This window comes from Antechinus flavipes, chromosome 1 (genome assembly GCF_016432865.1).
Source record: "Antechinus flavipes isolate AdamAnt ecotype Samford, QLD, Australia chromosome 1, AdamAnt_v2, whole genome shotgun sequence".
NCBI lineage: Eukaryota > Metazoa > Chordata > Mammalia > Dasyuromorphia > Dasyuridae > Antechinus > Antechinus flavipes.
This window is the reverse complement of record NC_067398.1, coordinates 648,190,500-648,215,986: the sequence shown is the minus strand read 5'-3', so window position 1 is coordinate 648,215,986 and position 25,487 is coordinate 648,190,500. Positions and strand designations below refer to the sequence as shown.

Genomic DNA, 25,487 nt, shown 5'->3' with positions numbered 1-25,487 from the left:
TGTCTTCGGCGCATCCTTCGTTAACTCCGGCTCGGAGCTGAGGCCACTAGAGGCGCTGTGAATAGAGCACGGGACTTGCAGTCAGGAAGACCTGAGTTCTAATTCAGTCTCAGATCTGGACTTGCATGATCTTAGGCTGATCATTTCGCCTCTGCTTTAGTTCCTTTATAAAATGGGAATAACCACAATCCTACCTCACAGGATTCTGGGGATAAAATATTTGTAAAGTGCTTAGCATAGTAGGTGCTAGATAACTCTCACTCCTTTAGAGATGGTGGAGACTTTAGAGCGCCTTCTAGTCATGTGAGGAACTTGGGGGCTGCTTCCCCTCCGAGGGACCGCGCCTATCAACCTAGAATTCTACTGAAAACCTCTAGTACTGCCCTACTGTGCATGACTGAAGCTTGGAGGGGGGGAGGAAGGGGGGAGGGTAGGAAGTTTATCATAAACCACAATTAGCTGCTGCGGCTCCCCTCCCCAACTACACCCAGTCACCCGCTAGGTCCAGGGACTATACAGCCCTTCTCCCGTGCCTGCCCAGCCCAGGTTTCCCACGATCTCTGCAGGCCCCTTCTGGTTTGTGCCCACTCGGACCGAGTGCCCCCTTTTCTGCACACCCCGTGTGTTCTCGATATAGTCTCCCTATCGGGTCTCTGCACGCTCCCCTGCCCCCCCTTGTCTGGTGTCCTCCCCATCCTCCCCACCCCCTGGTCCGGCCCAGGTCCTCAGCAGTGGATTTCATAGGCAATCTGTGGCTGGAACAAGAGGCCCTGGTCTTGGAGGGGCTCGGAGCTAGGGACCAGGCCTGGGCGGCCGGTGGGCGGTCCTTCCCCGCTTTCCTCATAGGTGGGGAAGAGGGGCTTGTTTCGGTTGATGACGAACATCTCGTGGCCCCGCTCGTCCCGGTATTCTTCCAGCTGGGCAAAGGTCGTGGGCCCGTCCGAGTAGTCATTGACGTAGAGGACGCTCTCCTCCTGTTTGGCTTTTTTCCTCTTTCGGTGCTTCCTGCAGATCATGACGGTCAGCAGCAGGGCCGTGAGGGCCAGCAGGGAGATACCGGCGGCTATGGCCGTCTGCGTGGCCGCGCCCAGCGCGCGGAAGTCCATGCTGCCCGCCTCGTACAGGGGCTCCCGGCTGACGGCTCCCGAGGCGGGGGGCGGGGCCCGAGGCGGCTGCTGCTGGGACAGGTTCACCAGCAGTAGAAAGGGCACCCGAGTGCTGCCCCCGGGGTTGCTGGCTTCGCACTCATATTTTCCAGCGTGGGCCATGGTGATGTTGGTGAGGGAGAGCATCCCGCTGCCTGTGTCGGAGGCCAGGTGCTCCCCTAAGCTTCCCTCGCTCCCCCCCAGGGGCCCGCCCACCGAGCGCACGCTGGCTCTAGGCAGTCCCAGGCGGGACTGGGCCACCTTCCTCCAAGTGACCAGAGGCTGGGGGTAGCCGGAGGCCTGGCAGGAGACCCGCAGGTCGTCCCCGAGCCGGGCAGTGGCCTCCACTGGCTCCACATGCACTGTAGGGGGGATGCAGATGAGGCTGTTGCCCGAGATGTCCAGGAGGCTCTGGTGGGCCAGACGTGGGGGCTCGGAACACACGATCTTCTTGTCCAGGGAGCTCAGGAGCCTCTGCCCTCCTTCCTTGATCCAGGCCCCAAGCCAGTGCAGAGCGCAGTCGCAGCGCCAGGGATTCTCTGAGGGGAAAGGTCAGAGGAGTTGACTCCCCCGCCCCCCACATCCCCACCCATACACGGAGTCCTGCTGCCCTCTCTCTCTTCTCCCCCTCCCCCCCATCCTTCTGGACCTTCCCATCTCCTCTAAGACCAGCACAAACATCTTACCATTGACAAAAACCAAGTCAGGCTAGAGCTGGGCCCCCAGTGCCCTGACCATCTTCCTCTTATCCCAGCATCACCCCCTGCTCACAACCCTCTCTGAGACTGTTCTCCTACTTTGTCCCACTGATCCAGGACCCCCCCCCCCCCCCCCCCCCCCCCCGCATGGTGCTCACTGCCTCGGGCTGCCCCAGAAAGGCCCGACAGAGACCCTGTCTGTGAGAACTGGGCACATTCTCACCCACCCTGAGGGCCTTGGGGGTGGCGGGGCTGGGCTGCTCCACTTGGACTTCCCCATGCTCTTATCTTAGCATGGGAGAATCTGTTGTTTGTACAAGGATGGAGAGTCCTCCTGAATTTGTGCTTTGGGGGACAGGCCGCCTTCCAAGACCCTTATTATTCTTTTAGACTTTAGGGGTCCCTTGGAGTCATAGCTATGACCAAGTCCAATTAAGGTTGATGCATCTCCCTGTCTGTTTGGGGGCCCAGCTCTGCCTTGCCCAACAGAAAACAGTGTGGTACAGTGTAGCTGGTCTGAGGAGCCGGGCTTGGCCATCTGTTTAACTTTGGGCAAGTCACATAATTGGTGTTTTTTGTTGGTGGTAAAAATAGAGATATGTCTTAGCTTCTCCCTCTGGACTAAGCTCCTGGCCAGGGCTCCTTCTAGCTCTAAATCTCATATTCTCTAACCCGTGGGGCTTCCTTTCCCAAAGCTGTTGGAGGGGACTGTCCTCATTTTCCCCTTCATTTTCAAAGTGTCACACAAGAGAACAATACTCTCGTTAGCAGTTCAGTCTTGGCTCCTTCGTGTCTATGTGTGTCCATTTTGTGGCTTGTGAACTTTGTGCTAGGAATGGTGGGTGTGTAGGAGTGTGAGACAGACAGGGAGAATGGCTGGGCCCTGCCCACTCCCCTGCAGCGTGGGCCCCTGCCCTTACACAGTACCTGTGAGGCGCAGGACTTGCAGGCTGGCCAGGGGGACCAGGGCATCTCGACTGATGGTACTCAGCTGGTTCTTGCTGAGGTCAAGCAGAGCCAGGGAGGAGAGGCCGGCCAGGGCTTGGTCTTCCAGCAGCTCAATACTGTTTTCCTGCAGATGCAGCTCCTGCAGCCTCTGAAATGGAGGGGAAGGACCATGGAATGAAGGAAGATCAACAAGGAAAGCAGCTGGGATAGTCTTCAGCAGCTCCACGGTTCTTCCTCTCCTTCCAGAGACTTCTTGGGGATCCCTGGCAGGCTGGGGCCTTTTCGCTGCTCAGGACTAACTGTGGCATGGTCAACAGGTTATGAAGGAAGGAGGACCTGGACAGTGTGATTGGGAGTCAGAGGATTGTGCTTTTAACCCTGGCATTGCTTCTGTGGTCAGTGTGTGACCATAAGGAAGTTACTTAACCAGTCTAGGTTTAACTCTTTATCTTTAAAGGGAGGAGGTTCCCCTGGATGGCCTCAGAGTTGCCACTATGAACACCAGTGCTCTCCTTTCAGCACATTCTGGTTTTCTGGGGCTCCTTTTGCTAACCAAGTAAAAATTAAGCTGCTTCTTAGTGTTTTCCCATTAAGAAAACTTGAATTCAAAACCTGCCTCAGACTGGTGATAGTGGCAAGGCACTTTACCTCAGCCTCAGTTTCCTTATCTCTAGAATAGGATTAATTAGTATTTTATAATGAGAATCAAATGAAACTACACAGAAGCCATCCCAGCGCTAGCAAACAGACAAACATTTGTCCATTTATATGTTGTATCCCTTCCAAAAGCATAGGGGCTTTGGTGTTTTATATACCCATTGGCCAGCAGTACCGTGCCCGGTGTGCCCCTTCTCTGTATGGTGGTTTCCCTCGTGTCCCCAGTCAATTCTGCCCTCAGATCCGATCCTGTACTTTGTTTTCTGCCTCTGGCTCACTTTTCATGTCCTAATTTATGTTTATCTCAAGCTTCTTTCCTTGGTTGACATGGTGGCTTTTTTTGACTTTGGATCTCCTCTGGGAATTAGCAGGTGATTAATAGATGTATACAAATGAACTGAGTTGAATTCCTCTGGCTCTGGTTGGGGCAGTAACTCATTAGATCCCCAGAACACTTACTCTCATGGCTGCCCACTTCCAAGTTGGGTTGGGTGCCTGCTGAGGCTGCCCTGCCTCATTGCTGCCCTCCAGCCAGGCAGGGATGGATGGATGAAGGGGAGCTGGGGCAGGCCTTAGGCCTCTCCCTAACGGGGTTGAGAGGAGGGATGCTTTTCAGAGCTGGGCTTGGCTGGGAACCATGTGATGCTCACCGGCAGATAGCAGAAAGTGAAGTCAAGGAGCCGTGTGATCTGATTCCCTGCCAGGTAGAGCACCCGCAGGTGGTCCAGGCCCTTGAAGATGCTGCTGTTGAGCAGGTGAATGCGGTTCCGGTTGAGGGCTAACTCCAGAAGTTGCTGTTGGCCAAGGAAGGCGCCCGGCTCTAAGGCCCACAGGCTGTTGTTCTGCATGTAGAGGTACTGCAGGCCTGAGAGTGGGGCCAGGTCTGCCTGGTGGATCTGGGTAATGCTGTTATCCTGCAGGAACACTGTCTGGGAAGGACACACACACATCAGAATCAAGCTTGGGATCCCTGCTCAGGCTGGGAATAGGAGGAGTGAGGGATGTCCAGTGAGGGAAGACAGAAATCAGTCACCTCCCCTGGGAGCACAATCTCCGGGCCTCCCCAGTAAAAAGAGGATAATTTTTGCATTCTATAACTCAAAGGACTATTGTGAAGAAAGTACTTTGTAAACATTAAAAGTTCCATGGAAAGGGGAATTATTGTCATATACCGTTACTGCCTTCATATTCCTAGGCTGGACTCCACTTATTCCCCAGAGATCTACGGGCCCGGTCCAGCCTTGCCTGGGGAGGAAAGTCTCGAGGTCTGCTCCCATACCTGAGTGATGGATGGAATCCCAGGCGGAACGTGTTGTAGGCTCAGCGAACCGCACTCCACGGTCATGCTGTAGCAGCGACAGGCAGTGGGGCAGCCCTGGCCCCTGAGCAGCAGGAGGCTCAGGATGGGGAGGAGGCTGGCCAGCATGGACTCCCCCAAGGCCATCTTAGAGGAGCTGTCAGAGAGAACAGAGGCTGTGGGCCCATCCCCTGGCCTGCCCTTGGGCCCGCACCCTCACTCACATATACCACCCCTTCCCTAGGGGACTCTGCAGTCACTGGATCTCCTAACCCCCCTCTACCACTCTCGCTGCCAACATGCAGAAATTGCCCAATCAGTAATCTCATCTAACTGGACTGCTTGCCTCACTGCTGCAGCTGCTCTTCCCATGGCTGGCTGACCCCAGCTTCAAAGCCTGGCTCTGCCTCTTTCATGAGAGATCCCTAAAGCTCCTGCTCCATTATGACCCACTCCCTTGGACCTCTCACATCCTTTTCCTTTTGCAGCTATAATGCACTTGGGACACAATTGGAGAGTATACTTGTCCATATTTCCTTCCCTCTGTGTCCCTCTCCCCATCCCCCCCCCCCCCCCCCAGCAGCAAGAGGGCAGAGTCTGTGTCTTGTCTTGGCGTTCTGTTCACAGCAAATACTTAACCAGTGTTTGGTGAGTAAATGCTGACAGACCACCTCATCCTGTTACCCTAATTTAGGGATGAAGCCAGGAACTGCCTTGTTCAGGGTCAGCATCTCCCACCCCAGAGCCTGGCTTGATGCCCATTAAGTCCTCAGAGTAGCTGTGGCCCTGGATTACTTGTCTGCCTCAGCTTTCTCAAGCATAAAATATAGAAAACAACTCCCATAGTTGTGAGGATCCAATGAAGTAATCACTGTAAAGTGTTTAGTGTAGGGCCTAGCACGGAATAAGCAGTAAACAAATATGACCTGGGTTCCCAGACTGGTCAGGGCCACCACTGAAGGGGAAGGTGGTAGCAGGTCCCCTGCATTAGGGACCACCGGCTGGTCAGGACAGAAGTTTCCCCAGCTCTGAGACTTCCCAAACTGTGGGAATGTAGTTAAATATGCTAAGTTTGGTCATAAGACTGAGGGACCAGAGGAGGTGCTCAATCTGGACTTGTGGCCCCCATCAGGGCTTGATGTGAGGCCTTCTCTCCCTACTCCTTAGACCACAGAGGGCAGGGAGTTAAGGAGGGAAGAGTAAATCTGGGGCTACTTCCAATTAAAACAGTGATATAGTGGGTCTGTTGGAGGGGAGAGGATGGTGGGGAGAAGCCTGGCCCCCTCTGCCCACTCTGGAGTGCTGGAAGTAAGAGCACGAGTTGGGGTCAGGCATTTGCATTTGAAATCCAATCTAGCCGCAGACCTTTCCTAGCAGGATGACCATGAACACTTAAATCATTTAGCTTCAGTTTTCTCTCCTGTAAAATGGGCCTAATAATAAATCTTCTCAGGGTTGTGAGAATCAAATGAAATAACATTTGTAAAGTGCTTTTGCACAGCTCTGGGCTCACAGCAGGTGCTTAATACATGCTTGTTCCCTTCCTTCCCCTTTCTGCTGCTCACCTCTAGCCCAGGGCCATTTCCCCTTTGACTGCAGGATGAAGGTAGAAGTACCTTCACTGTAATGTTCATTGACTCCCTAGCTAAAAGAGGTGTCAGAGTGTCTCCCCACATAAAATGAGGAATCTTTACAATCTGACAAGTTTGCATGTTGGATTGGCCATTCTGGGTCTTGCTGGAAAAACTGGGATTTAAGGGTCTAAAAAAAGACCTGGGCAATCGGGGCAGGTGGGAATTGACTCCAGGACTGGAGAGAAGTCCCTTATTCTGTGGTCTTCTTTTCCCCTTTAGCCAGGGCTTGTGTTGCTACTGTAGCTCCTTCCTTGTCTTTGGGACGGGATGTGTCCCATCCTCACAGGAATCCTATCCTTCTCTTCTAGAGGTCAGAAAGCTTCTCGAGAAAGATGATTTCTCTAGTTGCCAGAGGTGCTCAAAGTCAGTGGCCACTGAGGCAGTGAAGAGGGAGAACTGAATAACTGCACAAGGATAGAATTTGTCAACCTCCAGGTAGGAGGCTCAGTCCTAGGCACAGTAGGTCCATAAGTGGGCACTGCCAATACACCTGCTAGGAGACTGGGCCCCATACTAGGGTGATGTTTTCAAAAGAAAGTTCTGGAGAAAGGGGGAGTTAAAGAGGCAATGAAGGCACCTTCCTGAGAGAAAAACATTTAGAGCTGAGATGTCTGATTTCTAGCTTCCTTCACTCATGGGTGACTTGGGGGTGGCAGTCCCCTGGGCTAGCCCCAGTTCCCACTCCCAACTGTGCACTTCTGATGCCTTGGCCTTATTTATATTCTGGGGAAGGAAAGGAGAGGGGAGACAGACACACACAGAGCACATGAGAGAAGAGAGAATGGGATTAACATTTATGTAACACCTACTGTATGCCAGACACTGCTAAGTGCTTTACAATTATTATCTCATTTGAATCTCATAACAACCCTGAGAAATAGGTGCTATTGTTATTATTTTCATTTTACAGAGCAGGAAACTGAGGCAGAAGAGAGACTGAGTGACATGCCCATGGTCACACAACTATCAAGTTTCTGAGGCTGTATTTGAACTTGGGTCTTCCTAACTCCAGGAACTTTCTGCCACCGCACTCACTGTGCCACTTAGCTGCCCTGGTTCGAGAAGGATTGGCAGATAGGACTGATAAGCATTGGCCATGATGCACACAAGCCGTGGTGAATGGGAGAGGTATTGGAGGACAATTATCCACAAGAAGCAGGATCTGGCACACAGGAATAAGGATGAGGGCTGGATCTGGATTTTACTGTTATATGGAACTTCCAGGTGAGAAACTGTCTCCACTAATCCAGGTCCCTGATTTTCTTAGTAGCTTAAAGAATTGCCTAGAATACTGAGGGTAAGAACTGCTCCGAGGTCACATAATTAGTATGTGTAAGAGGAGGAACTTGAAATCCGTCTTCAAGGACAGCTCTCTCTCTTAGCTGCCTGCCAAGTATTACATAATGAATGCATTTAGATCAATTTTTTAAAAAGGGAATTGAATCAGTCTTCGGGTTCCAATGAACTTTGATATGACAAAATTTTGGAACATATTATTAAAAAAGTAGTTAGTAAACATTTAGCCAGAAATGGTGATCACAGAGATTTCATTTGGGTCAGGCCAAATTAACATTTCTTCTGCATTGTACAAGATGTTCCTAAATTCTCAGTTTTCATCTTAAATGGCTTAGCCATTAATGGGTTATTAGATTGATAGGTGAAAGCAATGCTATTGACAGGGTTTATCTATCTAATTATTCTAAAGAAGAAATCTGGTCTCTAAACACATTTCCCTTTGGTTTAAGTGAAATCCACGTGCAGATACCAACAAAATTAGGGAAAAAGGAAGAAATAAAATGCGGTGAAAGGATCATCAATTCAGAGCTGGATGGGGTTTTAAAAGTTCATCCATTCTGATCCCCCTTGATTTTATAAACAAGGAAATGGAGTCCTCAAGAAGTCAAAGTCCCATAGGCAGTAAGTAAGTAAGGAGCGGAGGCTAATCTGAAGCCAGGCCTCTGACTGCAAGGTTGGAAGGCTTGCCTCCATATCCACTGCCTCACAGATCCACTTCCCCTCACTCACAGCCCCAGAGAAGTGTGCCTTCTACTTCTGTCCCTAGTCCCTAGCACAGTGCATGTTGTAGGGAGTCGATAAATATTCCTTGAAGTTAATAAGCACTCTCTGGATCATTTACAACAAATGTTCAATTTCAGGTTGGAGTGGGGTCTGATCGTTTACTGGCAATGTGGCCTGATTTTTAGGCAGCAATCTGGAAATTAGATTTATCTAGATAATTGAGAATGTCAAACAATCACAGAATTGGGAATTAAAAGGGACATGGCACCCATCCGGTCCAACTCCAGCCTGGAAGGAACCTCGACTATAATGTGGCCAGTAAGTGGTCATCTAGCCTCTGACTGAAGAATTCCACGGAGATTAAACCCAGGACCTTGAAGGCAGCCTATTTCACTTTTGTCCAGTTTCAGTCATTGGGAAGTTGTCCCAAGGCCTTTCCCATCTTGTTGCTCTCCTCTGGACACTCCCGGTGCCCATGATGGATTACACCATCCTCTGCAGTCTGACCAGGGCAGAGGCTGCTGGGACCACTGTGCCCCCCTGTTGTTGTGCCTCCTGCTTTCTCATTGACTGCTTTCAGTCCACTGAATCCCCTCCCCATCTTTTAGAGAACAACTATCTCACCAAGCTGCCCCCCAAGATGATTTGGGAGGGGAGGTATCTAAATGTAAGACTACATCAAGACTAATTTTCCTTTTGGCAGCTTTCAGTTAGGACCCTGACTCTGTCATCCAGCACCTTAGCCAAGCTTAGCCTGTCAGAGGCAACGTTTATGAGCATGCCATTTATCCCTTTATCCAACTGAGTGATTAAAATGTCAAGCAAAGCCAAGGGCAGATCCTGGGGTGCTCCACTGCTGCTTCTGCCACAACAACATCCAACCATTAATGAGTCCAAGGCTGGCTAACTGACTTGTTCTGAAGACATTGAATTGGATTATTGTCTAGTGCCCATCTCACCTCTATCTTTTCCATAAAAATATTGAGATATTTTATCTAAAGCTTACTAAAAATCCAGATAAACTATATCTAGAGTAATTTCCCTCATCTCCTAGTTCAGTAATCCTGTCAAAAAAGTAAAGAGGTTACATGACCTAGATTTCTGCCCATCTTCCTTCCTCCCTGCATCCAGCTGCCCCTTCCCTCTACTCTGCTCAGTACTTCCTCTCCTCCCTCTGTACCAGAGTCTTGTCAGAAGGTTAAATTACATCTGATTTGGGCCAAGAAGGAGCCGCAGCTGTCCAATTAAGCTAATCAGAGCCAGCTTGACAGCAGGGAAGGAAGATCTTTCACCAATTCTCCAACCTCCTATTGACAATCTATTTCCTTTGCCATCTCAAGTCTCCCACTTACTTTCTCTTTTTTCCCTAGGCCCTGGCCTTTGAGCTTGCTTTCCTAAAGTGTTGAGTGGTTGAGGAACTCCTAAAGAATATATAAACTCAACTCAGAGATTCATGTAAAGAGACTTTACTGTGTTTTGTTACTAGATAGAAGCCGTAGAAAAAACACCAATTATTTATTTTTATTAAAAAAAATTTTAGGTCATACATGTACAGTCATTTTTTACATATTTCCTTATGAGTTGTGTTGGGAGAGAAAAATAGAGCAAAAGGGGAAAATGAGAAAAAAAACTAGAAGGGAAAAAATGGTGAAAATAATGTTTTGATCTATATTCAGTCTCCATAGTTTTCTCTCTCTGGATATTATGACATTTTCTTCCATCCAAAATTTATGGAATTGCCTTGGATTGCTGAGAAGAACCAAGTCTATCGTAGTTGATCATCTCACAATCTTGCTGTTACTCTCTACAATATTTTTCTAGTTCTGCTTGCTTCACTCAGCATCTATTCATATAAATCTTTGCAGGCTTTTCTAAAATCAACTTGTTCATCATTTTTTATAGAGCAATCATCTTCCATTACTTTCATGTAACAATTTATTCAGCCATTCCCCAATTGATGGGCATCCATTCATTTTCCAATTCTTTGCCACCACAAAAAGAGCTGCTACAAACATTTTTGCATGTGTCAACTTTCCTTTTCAACAGAGGACCTCATTTCCTATTTTACTGAGGTAAATCCTTCAGCTTAGCCTGATACTATGGAAAGAAGCCACTAAGCATTACACCTCAAAAAAATTTGAGACCATCATTGATTGCAAGCTTGCTCTTTCCCCCATTCTACTCTTCAAATCTTCCCAACATTGACCTCTATTTTCCTTCTTCCAATCTTGAGTGAAACAGACAGACTTTTTCTTTTCAAGCATAAAAGGGATGAGTCTATCCTCTTTTAGCTTCAAGAGTTTGCCCTTTTGATCATCTTCTTTCTTTATTTTCAAACTTTATCTTTGTACTTTTCTTGCTGCTTATAAAATGTGCCCAGTTCTCTCCCACCCACAAACCTTGATCACATTCTTTCAAACTATTATCCTTGATCTCTCCTACCTTTCACAACCAAACTTCTAGAAAAACTGTACTCTTGTTTCTACTCACCTCCAGCTCATTTCTCAATCCCTTTCAATTTGGCTTTCTCTCTGTCACTCAATTGAAGCTGCTTTCTTCTAGATCACCACTGATCTCTTGCTAAATTCAATGGCTTTTTATCCATCTTTATCCTTTTTTAGTCCTCTATAACTTTGACACTAGACCTCCCTTTCCTTCTGAATTCTTACTGCATTTCAATTGAACAGATCATTTATTAAAATATCTTATTAATGTGGTAGTTACTATGCTGGGCTCTGGATGTACAAAGGCAAAACAAAGAAATTCCTGTCCTCATGGAGTTCCTATTTTATTGGTTTCTCCTTTCTGAGTTTTTATGGCATGACCCTCTCCTGATTGTTTTCCATATCTGGCTGCTCTTTCTCAGTCTCCTTTCCGAGTCATAAACAATGTTTCACCCCCATGTTATGGGTATACCCTAGAACTTTGTTCTGGAACCTCTTCACTTCTCTCTACACTCTCTTTGAATACTCCCTTCTATGCAAATGATTCTCAGATCTACTTCTCCCAAAATCCTCTCTTGAATTGCTAGCTCCAAGCCTATATTAATTGCTATATATCTACGCTTGCTTGTACATCTACATCTGGTTTCTCTAATTCATTGTGTCCAAATAAGAACTTTGATCTTTTACTCTCTTCTCTCTGGGTTTTTATGATACTGCTCTATCTTAATCTTGTACTCTCTTCTCTCTGGGTTTTTATGATACTGCTCTATCTTAATCTTGTATCCACTGACTTTTGATCTTGTAGCAAAGTCACCATTCATAAAATACCTCTTGTCCTGTTTCCCTTTTATTCCCTCTCTTGATCTCACTTGATTCCTGTGGGTTTAATAATCATCTCTATGTGGAGGACTCCCTATGTAGAAAACTCTCTCTCTCTCTCTTGAGCTATAGCAACCCATCTTCAATTTCCTGTTGGTTTCAAACTGGATGTCCGCATCTCAAGCACATTATGTCTCAAACAGAATGCAACATCATCTTTCTTTTCTTCCATTTTTCTGATAAGGGTATCATTATCCTTCCAGTCATTAAGGTCTACAAATTCAATGAGATTCTTTGACCTACAAATGCCAAATTTTATCATTTCTACATTACAACCTCTGTGACATCCATTCCCCTTCTTTCTCTTTATTTATACAACTACCACCCTAGGTTGGGTTTTCAGGGACTCAACATGGACTGTGACAATGTCTTCCTAATAATTTTCCCTACCTCAAGTCACTTCCCACTCCAATCCAGCCTTCAAGTAATTGTTAAAAGTGATTTTTCTAAAGCACAAGTACAGGCCGCAGTCACTCCCTTACTCAAGTAATGTCATTGGCTCCCTCAAACTTTCAGGTTTAAATATAAAACACTGTTTGGCTTTGAAACATTCACAACCTGGCTCCTAAACTACCTTTCCCGTTTTCTGATTATACATTCGTCCTTTCTGGGCTCTATGATCCACCTTAAGCTTCTTGCTTTTCCTCACACATGACATACACCGGCTCCTGTCTCTGGGCCTCTCTGTGGGCTGTCCCCATCCCTGCACTCACTCTCTCCTCACCTTTGAGGCCTTCAAAGCCTCCCTCCCATGTCACCTTCCACAAGAAGCCTTTCCTGACCCCCCACCCGCATCCTCGCAGCCAGCGCAAAGTATTTCACACCTGTGCCAACTCTCCATATGGAACCAGCCCACGGTTGCCGTGGAGCCGAGCGGAAGGAGCTGGATCTTGGAATCTACGTCTTTCGCCTCCCACTGGGCTTCCTTCCACCACTCCTCCCAATGCCCACCCGGCTCTTCTTTGGTCCGAGGCCAGAGCGGGGTGCAGGAAGGAAGGCGACAACAGGCTCATTTTAACTGAGGTACCCCAAGAACAAGTGCTCGTTGTCCATGTGGATCCCTTCCCCTGCTTACTTAGAGGGCTTACATAATGATAAAAAGTCATTAATAAAATCATCACAGCCTGGAGCCCCCAGATTAATCCCTGCCACGTGAACAGAGATTCTGAGTATTTTCCTGCTGGGAATCGCCTCTCAGCTTTCCCCCTTTTCTCCTGTGGATGATTCTATGTGGACACACGGTACTCCTTGATAATGATTGTTTTTAAAGTGAGGGAAAATCGTTTTCACGGAAACACAATTGGGATTCTAACTGACAAAAGAAAGGGGAATCTAGCAGTAAAATTCCTGCCATTTGCTGGTAGAGAGAAAACAGGAGGAGAAAGGAAGGATTGAAGTTCGTCACAGCTTTCCCAGCTCGGGGCGGAGAGGAGGGGGAAGGGAAGGAGCTGCCGTGGTAGGGGAAGAGGGAAGAGGGAAGAGGGGCATTTAGCTCCCCTTTCTCCGCCTGGTTCTTCCTTAGCAGCTGCAGGTGCTCCCGCCTCCGGCTCCTTTCTTCCCGCGGCCTCGCCTCGGCTCCGGCCCTGTGGTCTTGAGCGCTCTGCTTTTCAGAACTTCCAGAGTGGCCGGAGTCCGGTCAAGGACCGGCCCCGCGGGCCTTCAGTAACCCGGGAGCCATTTCGGTCGCACACCCCCCACCCCCTCGCCCCGCCTCAGCCAGTCCGTGGCAAGCGTCCGCATCCCACGGACATTCTCTTCCCTTACACCATCCCTGCCCAGTACAGGCTCACGCCTCCGGATTCCCTCCCTGGACTCCCTTCTACGCAACTTCCAAACTGAAGGACCTAACGCAAAGGTTCCTCCGCCTCCTACAGCTCTCAGTGGCTCCCTATTGCTTCTGGTTAAAATAGAAACGCCTTTCAAAGAGCTGACTCCAACCTGTCACTCCAGACTCACAACACACTGTTCCCAGATAAATCACGTTCTGCGTTCCTTCTAAAGCCTAGCAAGGCCAGGCCCAAGTTCTCTCTCCCTATCTTTTGTCTCCAGGAAGCCTAATCTCCACCTTCTGATTCCCTTGAGATTCTGGTCTTTTCCATAGGAAGTCTTTCCTGACTCCCCTAGTTATTAATACTCCCCCCTCCCAGAAATGATTTTATTTAATACACACAGTATTTATTTTGTGTGTGTGTACATCTTGTTCCTGCCCAATTAAGCATTACAGAATGAAGTTTAATGGAGATGTATGTCATTTCCACAGCAAGATTCAGAAACTATCAATTGCACAAATATAGGACCAGATAAGAACTCCTGTGAAAAGGACCTGAGGGTTTCAGTGGACCAAGAGATCAATGAGTCAACAGAGTGACATGGCAGCAGAAAAAAGTAAAGCGCCTGGTATCCAGAACAAGAGGGGGTGGGACAGACCATCTCTGGGGGACTGCATTCCCTTCTCTACCTGGAAGAAAGGGAGCCCGTCTAGGGGCAGCAGCTAGAAGGGGGAGCAGCCGGAAGACCTCACTCCTGCAGAGCAGCATGCAGGACGTGGCCATATTCAGACCGACAGCACCAGGCTCTCCCGGGGGAGATTCCTTCTGCTTTGCCCCATTGGGCAGAGCCCAGAGCCGGGTTGATGGCAAAGGCAGATGTCAGCCTGACGGCTGCCCAAAACTGAAGCAGGTGGACTCCTGAAGTTGTGGGCAGAGTGTAGTGTGGAGAGAGCTGGATTTCCTGGCAGGAAGACCCGAATTCAAATCCCACCTCAGGCACTGACTAGCTGTTAGACCATTCACAGGACATAACTTCTAAAAGCCTGTTTCTTCATCTGTAGAACGGACCTGACAGTAAAACCCACCTCATACACTTGAGGATTAAATGAGATCACACGCACATATATGTGTATATATATTTATATATGTACATACTTATTACATATATAAAATACTTGCAGACCTTCAAGCACATAATATGAGCTAATATCATCACTGGAGGGTTTTGAGCAGAGCCTAGATTTTGGGTCAAGGATGTTGTGCCCCCAGATGGACAAACCAGAAATACCATTATATACAAAAGGGACTGTGCCCCAAAGTCCAAGCTGTGGATGACTCTTGCCTTGATGGTCTCTCCCAGTTGTGGACCAAGAGGCCGATGATCCTGAGGCAGATGGTGATGCAATGGGGGCCTGAGGTCAGAAAGATCTGCATTCAGATCTGACCTCAGACACTACCTATGTGATCTTGGACTAGTTAGGTAACCTCAATTTCTTCAACTGTAAAATAGGGATGATAACAGCACCTATGTCCCAGGGTTGTTGTAAGGATCAAATAATATAGATTTGTGAAGTGCCTGGCACATAGTAGGTGCTTAATAAATACTTATTCTCTTCCTTCCAACCTATTCTTCAAACATTTCTCAGATAAAGGACCAAGGGAAGAAAATATTCTGTGATTTTTGAGGAGCTGATGAAAACATCCTCAGGAACATTCCTGTTCTCTAAGGCTAATTTTTCAGAGCAGAGCACCCAGCCAGCATTGTGGAAAGCGGGGCCAAAGTAGCTGTGAAAGACCCTGTTTAAGGGGGAACAGGTGAGCACTGGTGGGATTGTGGAGTTGTCACTGGTGCTCCTGGAGAAGGAAAGGTCAATGTCATCAAGAGGGTGATGTCTTGACTTGCAAATGAGTTGGATTTAAGTGAGCTAGAGCCATCCAGATCATCAGCCTCACTCTCTCCTCTAGAGTCATTTGGAGTTCAGTGGCAAGACACATATCAGGACAGATGGTCATGGCCTTGGATTAGAATTGAGAACATTAGAATAGCAACAGCAACAAAAAGAATTTAAAAAGTGAGAGAAAAGACAAGTCTGTGTGCATGGTGCCCTCAGCCCTGAAAGGAAGGCCATGAAGCATTCTCCCTGAATCTTTCTGTGGAAGGACCAATGAGACAGGAAGAAAAGCATCAGGTGGAAATGACAAAGTTTGGACAAAGAGTATGTCTGTAGAACGAGAGATGTCAATTCAAGAACTCTGTGGCCAAAAGTCCCACTGAAAAAGTCATCACACATACACAAGCGTGCACCCACGAGTGCACACACACACCCTGAACTCCCTTGTGGGTCAGCCATTGCTCGGGGGAGTAGAGGGGATGCCTTTTTAAGCTCAGGTCCTTCCTGGGTCTCAGTTTGTTTGAGACAACACCCATTCAATGATTAAAGCCTAGGGTAAGAATTGAGGCAAAAGATGGCCTAGTTTGACTTCCCAGAAGAATCCATCTGAGAGAAGGAGATCTTCAGAGTTTCTGGCCAGAACAGAAACACTTCTGTTGTGAAGTGAGAGCAGCCGGGAAGAGCAGGGTCTGTGTGGTTGAAAAGCATGGAGAGAACAAAAGAATCATAGACTGGGGCCAGCTAAACCAAAAGAAAAGCAGCAATAAGCCAGGACTGTGCTGGAGCCCACACCTACAGGCTCCTAATGGTTACATTTTCAGTGGTAGCATTTAAGATTTCAGAAATCAACAAATGCTACAAATCAGCCTTGATTTATCGCTTTGTACAAACTTAAGTGATGGGGAAAATGTTAATGATACAGATTAAACTTAAAAGTATGTCCTGTATTTTTAAAAATCTCCATTTTGCTATATGAATATAATGGAATATTATTATTCTATAAGAAATGATGAGCAGGCTGATTTCAGAAAAGCCTGCAAAAAACTTATTTGAACTGATGCAGAGTGGAATGAGCTGAACCCAGAGAATATTGTACACAGTAATAAGATTATGTGATGATCAACTATGATAGACTTGGCTCTTCTCAACAATTTAATGATTCAAGGCAATTCCAATAGATTTAGGATGAAAAATGCCATCCACATCCAGAAAGAGAGCTAGAGAGTCTAAATGGGGATTGAAGCATAGTGTTTTCACCTGTGTGTTTTTTTTTTTTTTTTGTTTGTTTGTTTGTTTTGTTTTGTTTTTTGGCTTTTTTTTTTCTTTTTTGATCTGATTTTTCTTGTACAGCATAAGAAATATGGAAATATGCTTTAAAAGATTGCACATATTTAGCCTATATTAGATGTTTAGCAAATGCTAATAGTTTAGATGTTTCAATGATAAAATATTCTTTGCTTAAATAAAAGTCAATACCACTAAAAAAAACCCTCCATTTTTTGAGCTGATTGTTGAACATTTACTAACATATCTTTATAATAACTGAAATTCCTAAAATAGTTTTAGGTGTAAAGCACTTGACATGTATCTCAGTTGATTTCACAATAACTGTATTGTGGTAGTTGCTATTATTATCTGCATTTTACATGAGAAAATTATGGGTGAGAGAGAGAGTAAAAGGAACTCTTGAGAACTGTATTTGTGTTGTGGATATACATAAAAACCATGTGTATAATTTGATTTTACTGCTATAACATAAATAAGGGAAGTAGAAATGGAAAGGGGATAATGTCAGAAAAAGAGAAGAGGGGAGATAAAAAGAGGGAAACTGCATGTGATAGTGAGGCAAAGGAAACCTATCATATATGAGGGAATTTAGAGAGGGGGAGGAACATTGTGTGAATCCTACTCTCATCAGAGTTGGCTCAAAGAGGAAACAATTGACATTTTGTTTTACAGAGATTCTTCTCTCACTTCATTAAAAAGTGGGAGAGGAAAAGGGAGAAGGAAAAAGAGTAATAAGGGAAGGGTACAAGAAAGGGGAAGGGATTCAAAGGGAGGAGGGAGGGATACTAAAGAGGGAGAGCTGCGTGACGTTAGTGGGACCAATAAGTTTAATACTAGGGAAGAAGGGAAGGAGGGCAAGAAAAAGAAAAATATAATCTGGGGATATTAGGATGGCAGGAAATACAGAATTGGTTATTTTAACCGTAAATGTAAATGGGTTGAACTCTCCCATAAAGAGGAGGCGGATAGCAGACTGGATCAAAAGTCAGAACCCTACAATCTGTTGTTTACAGGAAACACATTTAAAACAGGGAAATACATACAGAGTAAAGGTAAAAGGCTGGAGTAGAATCTATTATGCTTCAGGTGAAGTCAAAAAAGCAGGGGTAGCTTATTTCATCCTTATCTCAGATCAAGCAAAAGCAAAGATTGATCTAATTAAAAGAGATAAGGAAGGAAACTATATCTTGCTTAAGGGTACTATAGACAATGAAGCAATATCAGTATTAAACATATATGCACCAAGTGGTATAGCATCTAACTTCCTTAAAGAGAAGCTAAGAGAGATGCGAGAAGAAATAGACAACAAAACTATAATAGTGGGAGATCTCAACCTTGCACTCTCAGACTTAGATAAATCAAATCACAAAACAAATAAGAAAGTGTCTGAGGCAGGATTTGAATTCAAATCTTCCTGACTCCAAATCTAGCCTTCTATCTATTGGTAACTAAGATTCAAATGTGATAAAGATACATAGCATGGCACTGAACCCAGTGTTAGGCTCAGCCCGTCTTCCATAGTGAAAAGGAGCCCGGCCAGCTGTCCCCACTTGGGCTGCTTTAGGCCAGGCACTGCCCCCACCTTTCCCCTCTCAAGTAGGAGAGTGGATGCACCCCACTTGATGCCCCAGATCTGTCTCCCTCCCAAGACCAGTTCAGGGGTGGTTGGGACTAAAGCTGCTGCCTCCTGTCCCTCTGGGATCCCCACTGATGAAGTCTGCTCTAGAATAATCCCCTACAGAAGGAATTAGAACAGCATTAGACTCCAACTGGGCACCTTCAGGATAATCTTTCTGATGTTCCTGGGCTGCAAACCAGCTGTCCTCAGCTCTCAAAATCCCTTCTGCTCCCCAGGGCAATGGCTAACCCACAAGGGAGTGCGGGTGTGTGTGTGTGTGTGTGTGTGTGTATGCACTCGTGGGTGCACGCTTGTGTGTGTGTGTGATGACTTTTTCAGTGGGACTTTTGGCCACAGAGTCCTTGAATTGACATCGCTCGTTCTACAGACATACTCTTTGTCCAAACTTTGTCATTTCCACCTGATGCTTTTCTTCCTGTCTCATTGGTCCTTCCACAGAAAAATTCAGGGAGAATGTTTCACAGCCCTTCCTTTCAGGGCTAAGGGCACCATGCACACAGACTTGTCTTTTCCCTCACTTTTAAAATTCTTTTTGTTGCTGTTATTCTAATCTTAACAAATATCGAGTAAAAGCACATTTTCTTATATGTGCTAGAAGAGAAAAAGATTGTATATGAAACTAGGAGTCTCTCATGTACAATTTGCTTTTTTTCTAAGTTGAGAATAAATTCAACACGAAACTTCAAAACCCTCTTGCCTATCTGTGATTCTTTTTGGTCTTTCTTCTATTCTTCTCTGTGCATTCTTTTAAAATGACAAATACGTTTTCACATGCCCTTGTTATGAACTTCTGATTTTATCCCGGCAGCCCAGGACAAACACTGTAGCCCCTTCACTCTTAACAATTTTGGCCTCCTCTAGAGGAAGTTCTCCATGGCAGGATCTGCTCTCTTATTACCCATATTATCTGACATAAAAAAGGGAGCCAAAGCGTTGAGAGTGGCTCCCTAAAGCTCAAGGTAAGGGCAAAGTCAGCACTGGGGGAAGCTTAGAACCTGAGCTAGCTGCACCTTGAAAGGAAGGCCCCCCCAAGCTGTGGAGGGAGTGGGAACGCCAATGCATTTGATAAAGGAAGCATCCCCTTGTTTGGGTAACGTTCTGGAGGACCAGGGGCATCAGGGCTTTTATTTTCTACTGCCCAAGCTTTAGTCCGTTGCCTGTGTTCCTGCGGGCAGAAGAGCTCGCCCAGTGCTGATGTGGATCTGTAAGAGGATATAATTGATTCCATTTTGTTTTGAATTCAACATTTTGCTGTCAAACTGCAGAACCAGTTGCAGCAGTTGCTTTCCTTCATTGTCCTTTTTACCCTCCTAATTGGTTACAATGAACTACTCCAGAAAGAAGGGTTCAACAATTCAAGAAATGTTCCTTCCCTGTACCCTGCCTGATGGTGGATGTGTGGTTAGTTACTTTTAATTTAGTACAACTAGCTCTACTAATAAAGACGCATCCTTTCTCTAGCTTCGGTAGCTAGTGATGTATTTTCTTCTTCATGAGCACACAAAAAAATTATCATCTATCTGCAGCCATCTTTTTTTTTTCACATGTAAATATTACTAACTGAATTGTGAATGACACACATTTCTACAACTGCCGGTAGAGTGTGTTACCCTCAGAGTGAACAAACTAGTCAGATCTGTCTCTGGCTCACGCTGGCTTATTGGCTGTGGCTAGTAGATGGATTCATGCAAAAAATTTTTTCCACAAATAGATTCTGTGAGAGAAACGCTTTCTATATCTTCACAAAATAAAAACAAACCTCTGCTGTATTGTAAGTAAAAAATTGTAGTAAAACTCTATCAGCTTTTAACACAGGTTAGGGTTGGTTAGAGGCCTGGAGTTCAGATCTACCTTCAAATATTTAACTTTGTGACCTCCTACAAGATACTTCACCTCCTTCTGCCTAGAAGGCAGCCAGGTGGTTCAGTGAAGAGAGGGCCAGACCCTGAGTCAGAAAGACCAGAGTTCAAACCTACCCTCAGATACTTGCTGTGTGGTCCTAGGCAAGTCACTTAATTTCTGCCTTAACAATTTGGAGAAGGAGATGGTGGACTGACCACTGCAGTGTTTTTGTCAAGAAAACCCCATAGACAGTATGGTCAACAACTGAACAACAACAAGGATTAGGGGCCTCCGAACTTTAGAAAATCTCCAGGAAAGCCAAGAAAATTTTTATGAGAGCACTATTCAAACTAAGAGATAGTTAATTGATGACTAGAAATAAACATTAGTTAAAAGGGTACTAAATTGTGGCTAGATATTTGTATTTCTTTAACTTACTTTAAATTGCAAATCACTTTATAGTAGATTAGAAAATACTTTTTGCATTGAACTATTTCACAAGTTTAATTTTTTATAGAAAAATTATTTTTGAGTGGAAGCATGTATTATATTAAGAGACTCCATATTGGGAAACTTATGTGGCTTCCCTGTCTCCTTGGTGACAACTACTCAACTCCAAGAATAGAACTTTGGAGAAAATACCCTCACAGGGACCTGCCTTGTAGACTTAGCCAGCTTAGCAAAGGGCCCAAGGGGGATTTCCTGAAAAGTTTGTAAGAGTTTGGCAGGGTGAAGAAGGGCAGGCGGCTCTCATGGTGGGGTCTCAGTCCAGAAGATCTGGGAAAGTAGAGATGGAATGCTGTGCGGCTAGAGGTGTACACATTATAGTCTGAGGGACTGTCTGCTGATATGTGCAATTTCTTTCTTTTTTTTTCAGCTTAAAATAAATTTATTATATACAAAAATATACATGCTGGAAACAAATGGTATATTGAGTATACAAAAGAAAAGAAAAAGAGGCTAAATAAAACAAATGTTTTAAATCTAAATACTCAAAGAAAATGCACAATATTGATGCTGAAAAACAAAGTATTTAAAGAAATGTACATTTCAAATGAAATGCCAATGATGCCAAAGAAAAATGTACTAACTTCTAAAATGCTTGAAAATCAAGTATCACTATCAATAGGAGACAAATGAAACCCAACAATCTTAGACATTTTTAAAGGATTGTCTTGGGAAAAGTATTGGTAATACTGACTGATACAAGATAAAACCTTTAAGCCCCTGGCAAAGTGGTTTTTAAAATATATGAGTGTTTTGGATCCTATTCACAAAGTATCTTTCCTCTCATTTCATTCTCTCTTTTCTTAAATAAGTGCATGCTTTCTTAAATTTTTTGACTCTTGTTCTGTAAACTTATGGGGTAAATTGACATGTGCAATCTCACAAGAATGATGATCACCTGATCCTCTTTTCTCTCTTCTGTAAAAGGAGGCAGCTGACTTGTACAGATAAATACAGTAACAGACTATCTGCTGGTGAATTGCTTTCACCCAATATTGGGTGAGGAGGGGTCCAGTAATACCTGGCCATTCATTACATTCCAGTTTACTCCTTGAGCAGCTGGCATGAAGTTGCATCAAAGCCCTGGCCTTTCCTCTATCACACAGTTTCAGGCTTTCAGGTTAAAGCAGGAGAACAATTTTATTTAGCCTTAATCTATTACTCATCAGAAAGCACCTCACAGCTCAGTGCAGCTCAGAATAAGGCAATGAATGAGGATGGAAGGAGGGGAGGATGAATTTGGGCAGAGATGCTGATCATTAACACCCTGCAGATTGGATGACTTTCCAAGGGTGAGCCAGACAAGGTTATGGGGAATAGATACATGTATGGTGAGTGCTTCTTGCAGCCTGAGTTTTTGTCCTCTATATTAATACTCTCTTCTCTGCCAGATAGGCAGTCCCAAGGAGGTCACTCCCTCCACAATGAAAAGTTTAAGGGATGATATATAGACTGCAAGCTCAGAAATAGTCAGGAGCCTCATAATGTCATCTGCTTTGTTGACATTGTTTCTGCACAAGGGACCTTTCTGGCTAAATCAGAAAGTACAGCACAGCTTGGAGTATGAACCATACAAAGTAATGAGAAAAAATACAGCAGGGTAAACAGCCCTGCAGGGTTCAGGGGGTTCTGGCCTCATGATGCATCTATTGATCACTCTTGAGCCGCAGGTTGCATTTTATAGAGTATCCCACACAATTTGAGCATTTAGCATTGATTATGGCTCCTGTTGGTCCCGTCTAATCAACAGGAATATTAGCTGGCAAGGTCTAGCAAGAGAGTTTTATGCTCATATGGATGGTTATGGTTTCCAGCATAGGTGATTTATGTGACTGGAATTATTGGAAGAGCCCAGTGCAGTCCTACTGATTTCTGCTCTAAAGGAATTTTTGACTGACACTAATGAACATGTCTATTCTCCCTTGGCTTCCTGAGGGATCATTATAACCACGATTTTCCTTTTCTTCCATTTCATATACATCACACAAATCCTTTTAACTTTCACTAACCTGACCTCGATTCTTCTTCTTGACCTTCCAAACCCTTTTCCTGGCTCCCTAAAAATAGTAGTTCTCCATAGACCATAACCTGAGCAGAAGAAGGAGCCTCTGGGCACTACAGAGAAGCAGCTGAGTCCTGGTTTTCCTTGTAATGGGTAGGTACTTAGTATGACTAGGTAGTTCACTTCTCTCAGGGCTTTAGTTTCCCTGTGATGGGATTGAAATAAACCCTTTCAGCTCTAAATTAAATCCTAAATTATTAAATAAAATGCAATTTCTGGTCAGCCTTGGAAGGTCTGGTCAAAAAAAAAGGCTGTACACCAGGATTGTCCTTGGAGTCAAGGGCTTTTATATGGTGATCTGAATATGGGTCTTCAGATTTGCCCATGGGCTTCTGGATGAAAGCTTTCAATGGCATAGCAAATTTCAATTACCGTAGAACTCAGGGGAACAGGTGCCTGCCAGCTGTCTGGCGACAATCTGCTTCGCAGGAGGCTATTTGCCTAGCACTAGCCATTCCTGTAAATCCAGACCACGTCACTGACATGTCCCGGTAGAGCTTTAGCATCTGAAAGAAACCAACCTCTGGCACTCTTGACTCCTCCTACCTTTTCTGAACCAACCATATTTAATTAGCCCCTAGAATCTTGGGGTAATTTACTACCCCTTTTTCAAGAAACACCTTGAGTCCCTGCCCCCTCAGTTTGCTAGTCTAGAATCTCTGACATATCCAAACTTTTGGATGGTCCCTGGAATAGAGGGAAGAGACTTGTTCTGTTTGGCTCTTTGGCCTCCAACTGAGCACAAGATAAATTGCAAAGAGGAAATTTTAGGCTTTGTATATTGAAAACCAAACAAGACAAGCTTTTCAAAAATGAGACTGTGCTTCCTGGGGACATATTGGATTCCCCCTCTTTGGACGTGTTCGAGTAAAGGTTAAATGACCATTTATTGGCTATGAGCTAGAGGGAATTCTTGTTCAGCACAAGTTGGGAGTAAATGGCCTCTGGGATTCTTCCAACTCTTAGCTCCTGAAGGAGACACAAAAGGGGGCAGCAGCCAACAGCCCCACCTCTCTGTCATACATTTACTAAAAGGCGCTTGGACACAAAATCCAGGGCACATGTAAAGTAGCCGTCCATCAGGACACCTAATGGACTCCCGAGATAATCCCTGGGGACCGAAGCCTGCTGCCTGACCATCCTGCAGGCTGGGAGGGTAAAGAAGCTGCCAAAGACTGAGCACATGAAACCTGCTCCCACTGACTACTCATTCATTCATTCATTCATTCAACATTTCTTAAGAACCTCCTATGTATCACCCACTGTGCTGGGAAAGGGTAGCCAAGGATTACAAGCAAGGGGTTGAAGGGGGAACCGGGAGCTGGTTTAGCCAGATTCTTCCTCAACCTGATTCTTGTGCCAGTCACCCAGTCCTGCCCACATTTAGCTTTATTAAGGACGACTCGGCTAGTGAAAAGCTGCCCAAAGTAGAAAGGATGAGTGGGAGCCGAATGCTAGGAGAGAGTCCAAGGATAGATGGCTGCCCAGGGGATCAGTGTCATTATCAGGGGCAGGGGGAGGGTGGTCAGAGGACAAGGGTTTAGATTAGGGGTGACAGCTTGGCCGGGAGTTGGGGAGCTGTAGGGGGATGGGGAACTGGGCAGCCGCCCAGGGAACTAGGGCCAGGCGAGGAGCTCCAGTCGCTCCCAGAGGTGGGGGTGCGAGAATCCGGGCTGCCGGCAGACTGACCTTGGGCTGGTCTTCCTGGGCGCTGCCCCGGAGCCTAGCGGTCCTCGCAGAGAGGGAAGGGGCCTGGAGAATGCTGACACCTCTCCCTCCACAGCTCCCCCGTGGGGTGCCCTGCCTTCCCCTCCCCAAAGCCCTCCCGACCCTCGGCCCCTCACCTGTCGGGTCCCCAGGCGAGCGGCTCCCGCCATGGCCCCGCGGCACTTCGGCCCCGGGCGGGCGGGGTGGGCAGAACCGGACCAGACAGGACTGGACGGGACACCAGAGGGAGGACGCGGGCCCGACAGACCAGACGCAGACTGATCCAGAGAGCGGGTCGGGCCACGCGCCCAAAGGCCCGAGCCGTTGCGCGTGTCTGCGCGTGTCGTGCGTGTGAATTGCTACAGAGGGGAGGGTGCCCAACGTTCCGAGCGCGTGCGGGTGGATGGAAGCTAGTGCGCCTTTCCAGACTCGTCCGCCCCTCCCCCTTCCTTATCCTCGCCTCAAGCTTCCCCTTCTCCCCACCTCAGATCTAGTCTTTTCAAGTCTTGAGCCCCCCGTGGACCGCGTCATGGGTTCTCCAGGCCAATCGCAAGGCCGCCTCGTGATGTCAGGGCCACAGGGGGTGGGGGTAGGGCGCTCTCTCTCCTTAACTCTTTCCACGCTCCTCTGGGATGAGGGGAGCCACGAGAGGAGATCTTGATCCGTTTCCCTTTCCGTCTCCCCACTAGGGAGCCTTTCTCCAGGCACGTGACTCGGGTACCCAAACAGATCCTGGGGAGGAAGGGGGCGTGTGTGAGTCTCTGAGGAAGAGATCTCTCTATGGCCACAGATGAGAAGGCTAGGATGGCCATAGCTAGGGCATTCCAACAGATCATTCTGTAAATTGCAAATTCCTTAGAAATCGGAGCCACTGTCCCAACAACCTTGGGGCTCCGATTGGCAGGGAGACTAGGTCAGGAGCTTTGAGATCCGTATCAGAACCAAGCTTTCTCAACTGCGGGTGTTCAAGTCTTCCATCTCAGGCCTAATACTGACGGAAGAGTCCTCAGCACCACGGAGAGCTCTCTCTTCATAACCCACAGTTACCGCGGGGAGACAAC

At 46.4% G+C, this 25,487-nt stretch overlaps 1 protein-coding gene and 1 long non-coding RNA gene across 3 annotated transcripts; one reads left to right on the top strand and one right to left on the bottom strand.

Annotated features, from left to right (window-relative positions):
• Positions 1 to 235: 235 nt before the first annotated feature.
• LRRC24 (leucine rich repeat containing 24) lies at positions 236 to 25,065 on the bottom strand. The gene is made up of 5 exons (XM_051971247.1): positions 24,564 to 25,065; positions 4,728 to 4,902; positions 4,099 to 4,377; positions 2,771 to 2,939; positions 236 to 1,684 (listed from the first exon to the last, which is right to left on the bottom strand). The coding sequence occupies exons 2-5, from the start codon at positions 4,890 to 4,892 to the stop codon at positions 726 to 728; spliced, it is 1,572 nt and encodes a 523-aa protein (XP_051827207.1). The 5' UTR covers positions 4,893 to 4,902; positions 24,564 to 25,065; the 3' UTR covers positions 236 to 725.
• LOC127544577 (uncharacterized) lies at positions 4,209 to 9,944 on the top strand. Of its 2 annotated transcripts, XR_007949478.1 has the most exons (4): positions 4,209 to 4,302; positions 6,688 to 6,814; positions 7,290 to 7,603; positions 9,769 to 9,944. It is a non-coding gene; the product is annotated as an uncharacterized LOC127544577 (long non-coding RNA). The 2 variants fall into 2 exon arrangements; XR_007949477.1 differs by having other exon boundaries at positions 7,290 to 9,944.
• Positions 25,066 to 25,487: the final 422 nt, after the last annotated feature.

Bases quoted from the DNA above. Each gene is read 5' to 3' on its own strand.
- LRRC24 (XM_051971247.1), bottom strand. From the start codon at position 4,892: ATGGCCTTGGGGGAGTCCATGCTGGCCAGCCTCCTCCCCATCCTGAGC. The intron at 4,378-4,727 runs GTATGGGAGCAG...TGTCCTTCCCAG, and splicing joins GGATTCCATCCATCACTCAG to ACAGTGTTCCTGCAGGATAA. The intron at 1,685-2,770 runs GTACTGTGTAAG...CTTTCCCCTCAG, and splicing joins GCAAGTCCTGCGCCTCACAG to AGAATCCCTGGCGCTGCGAC.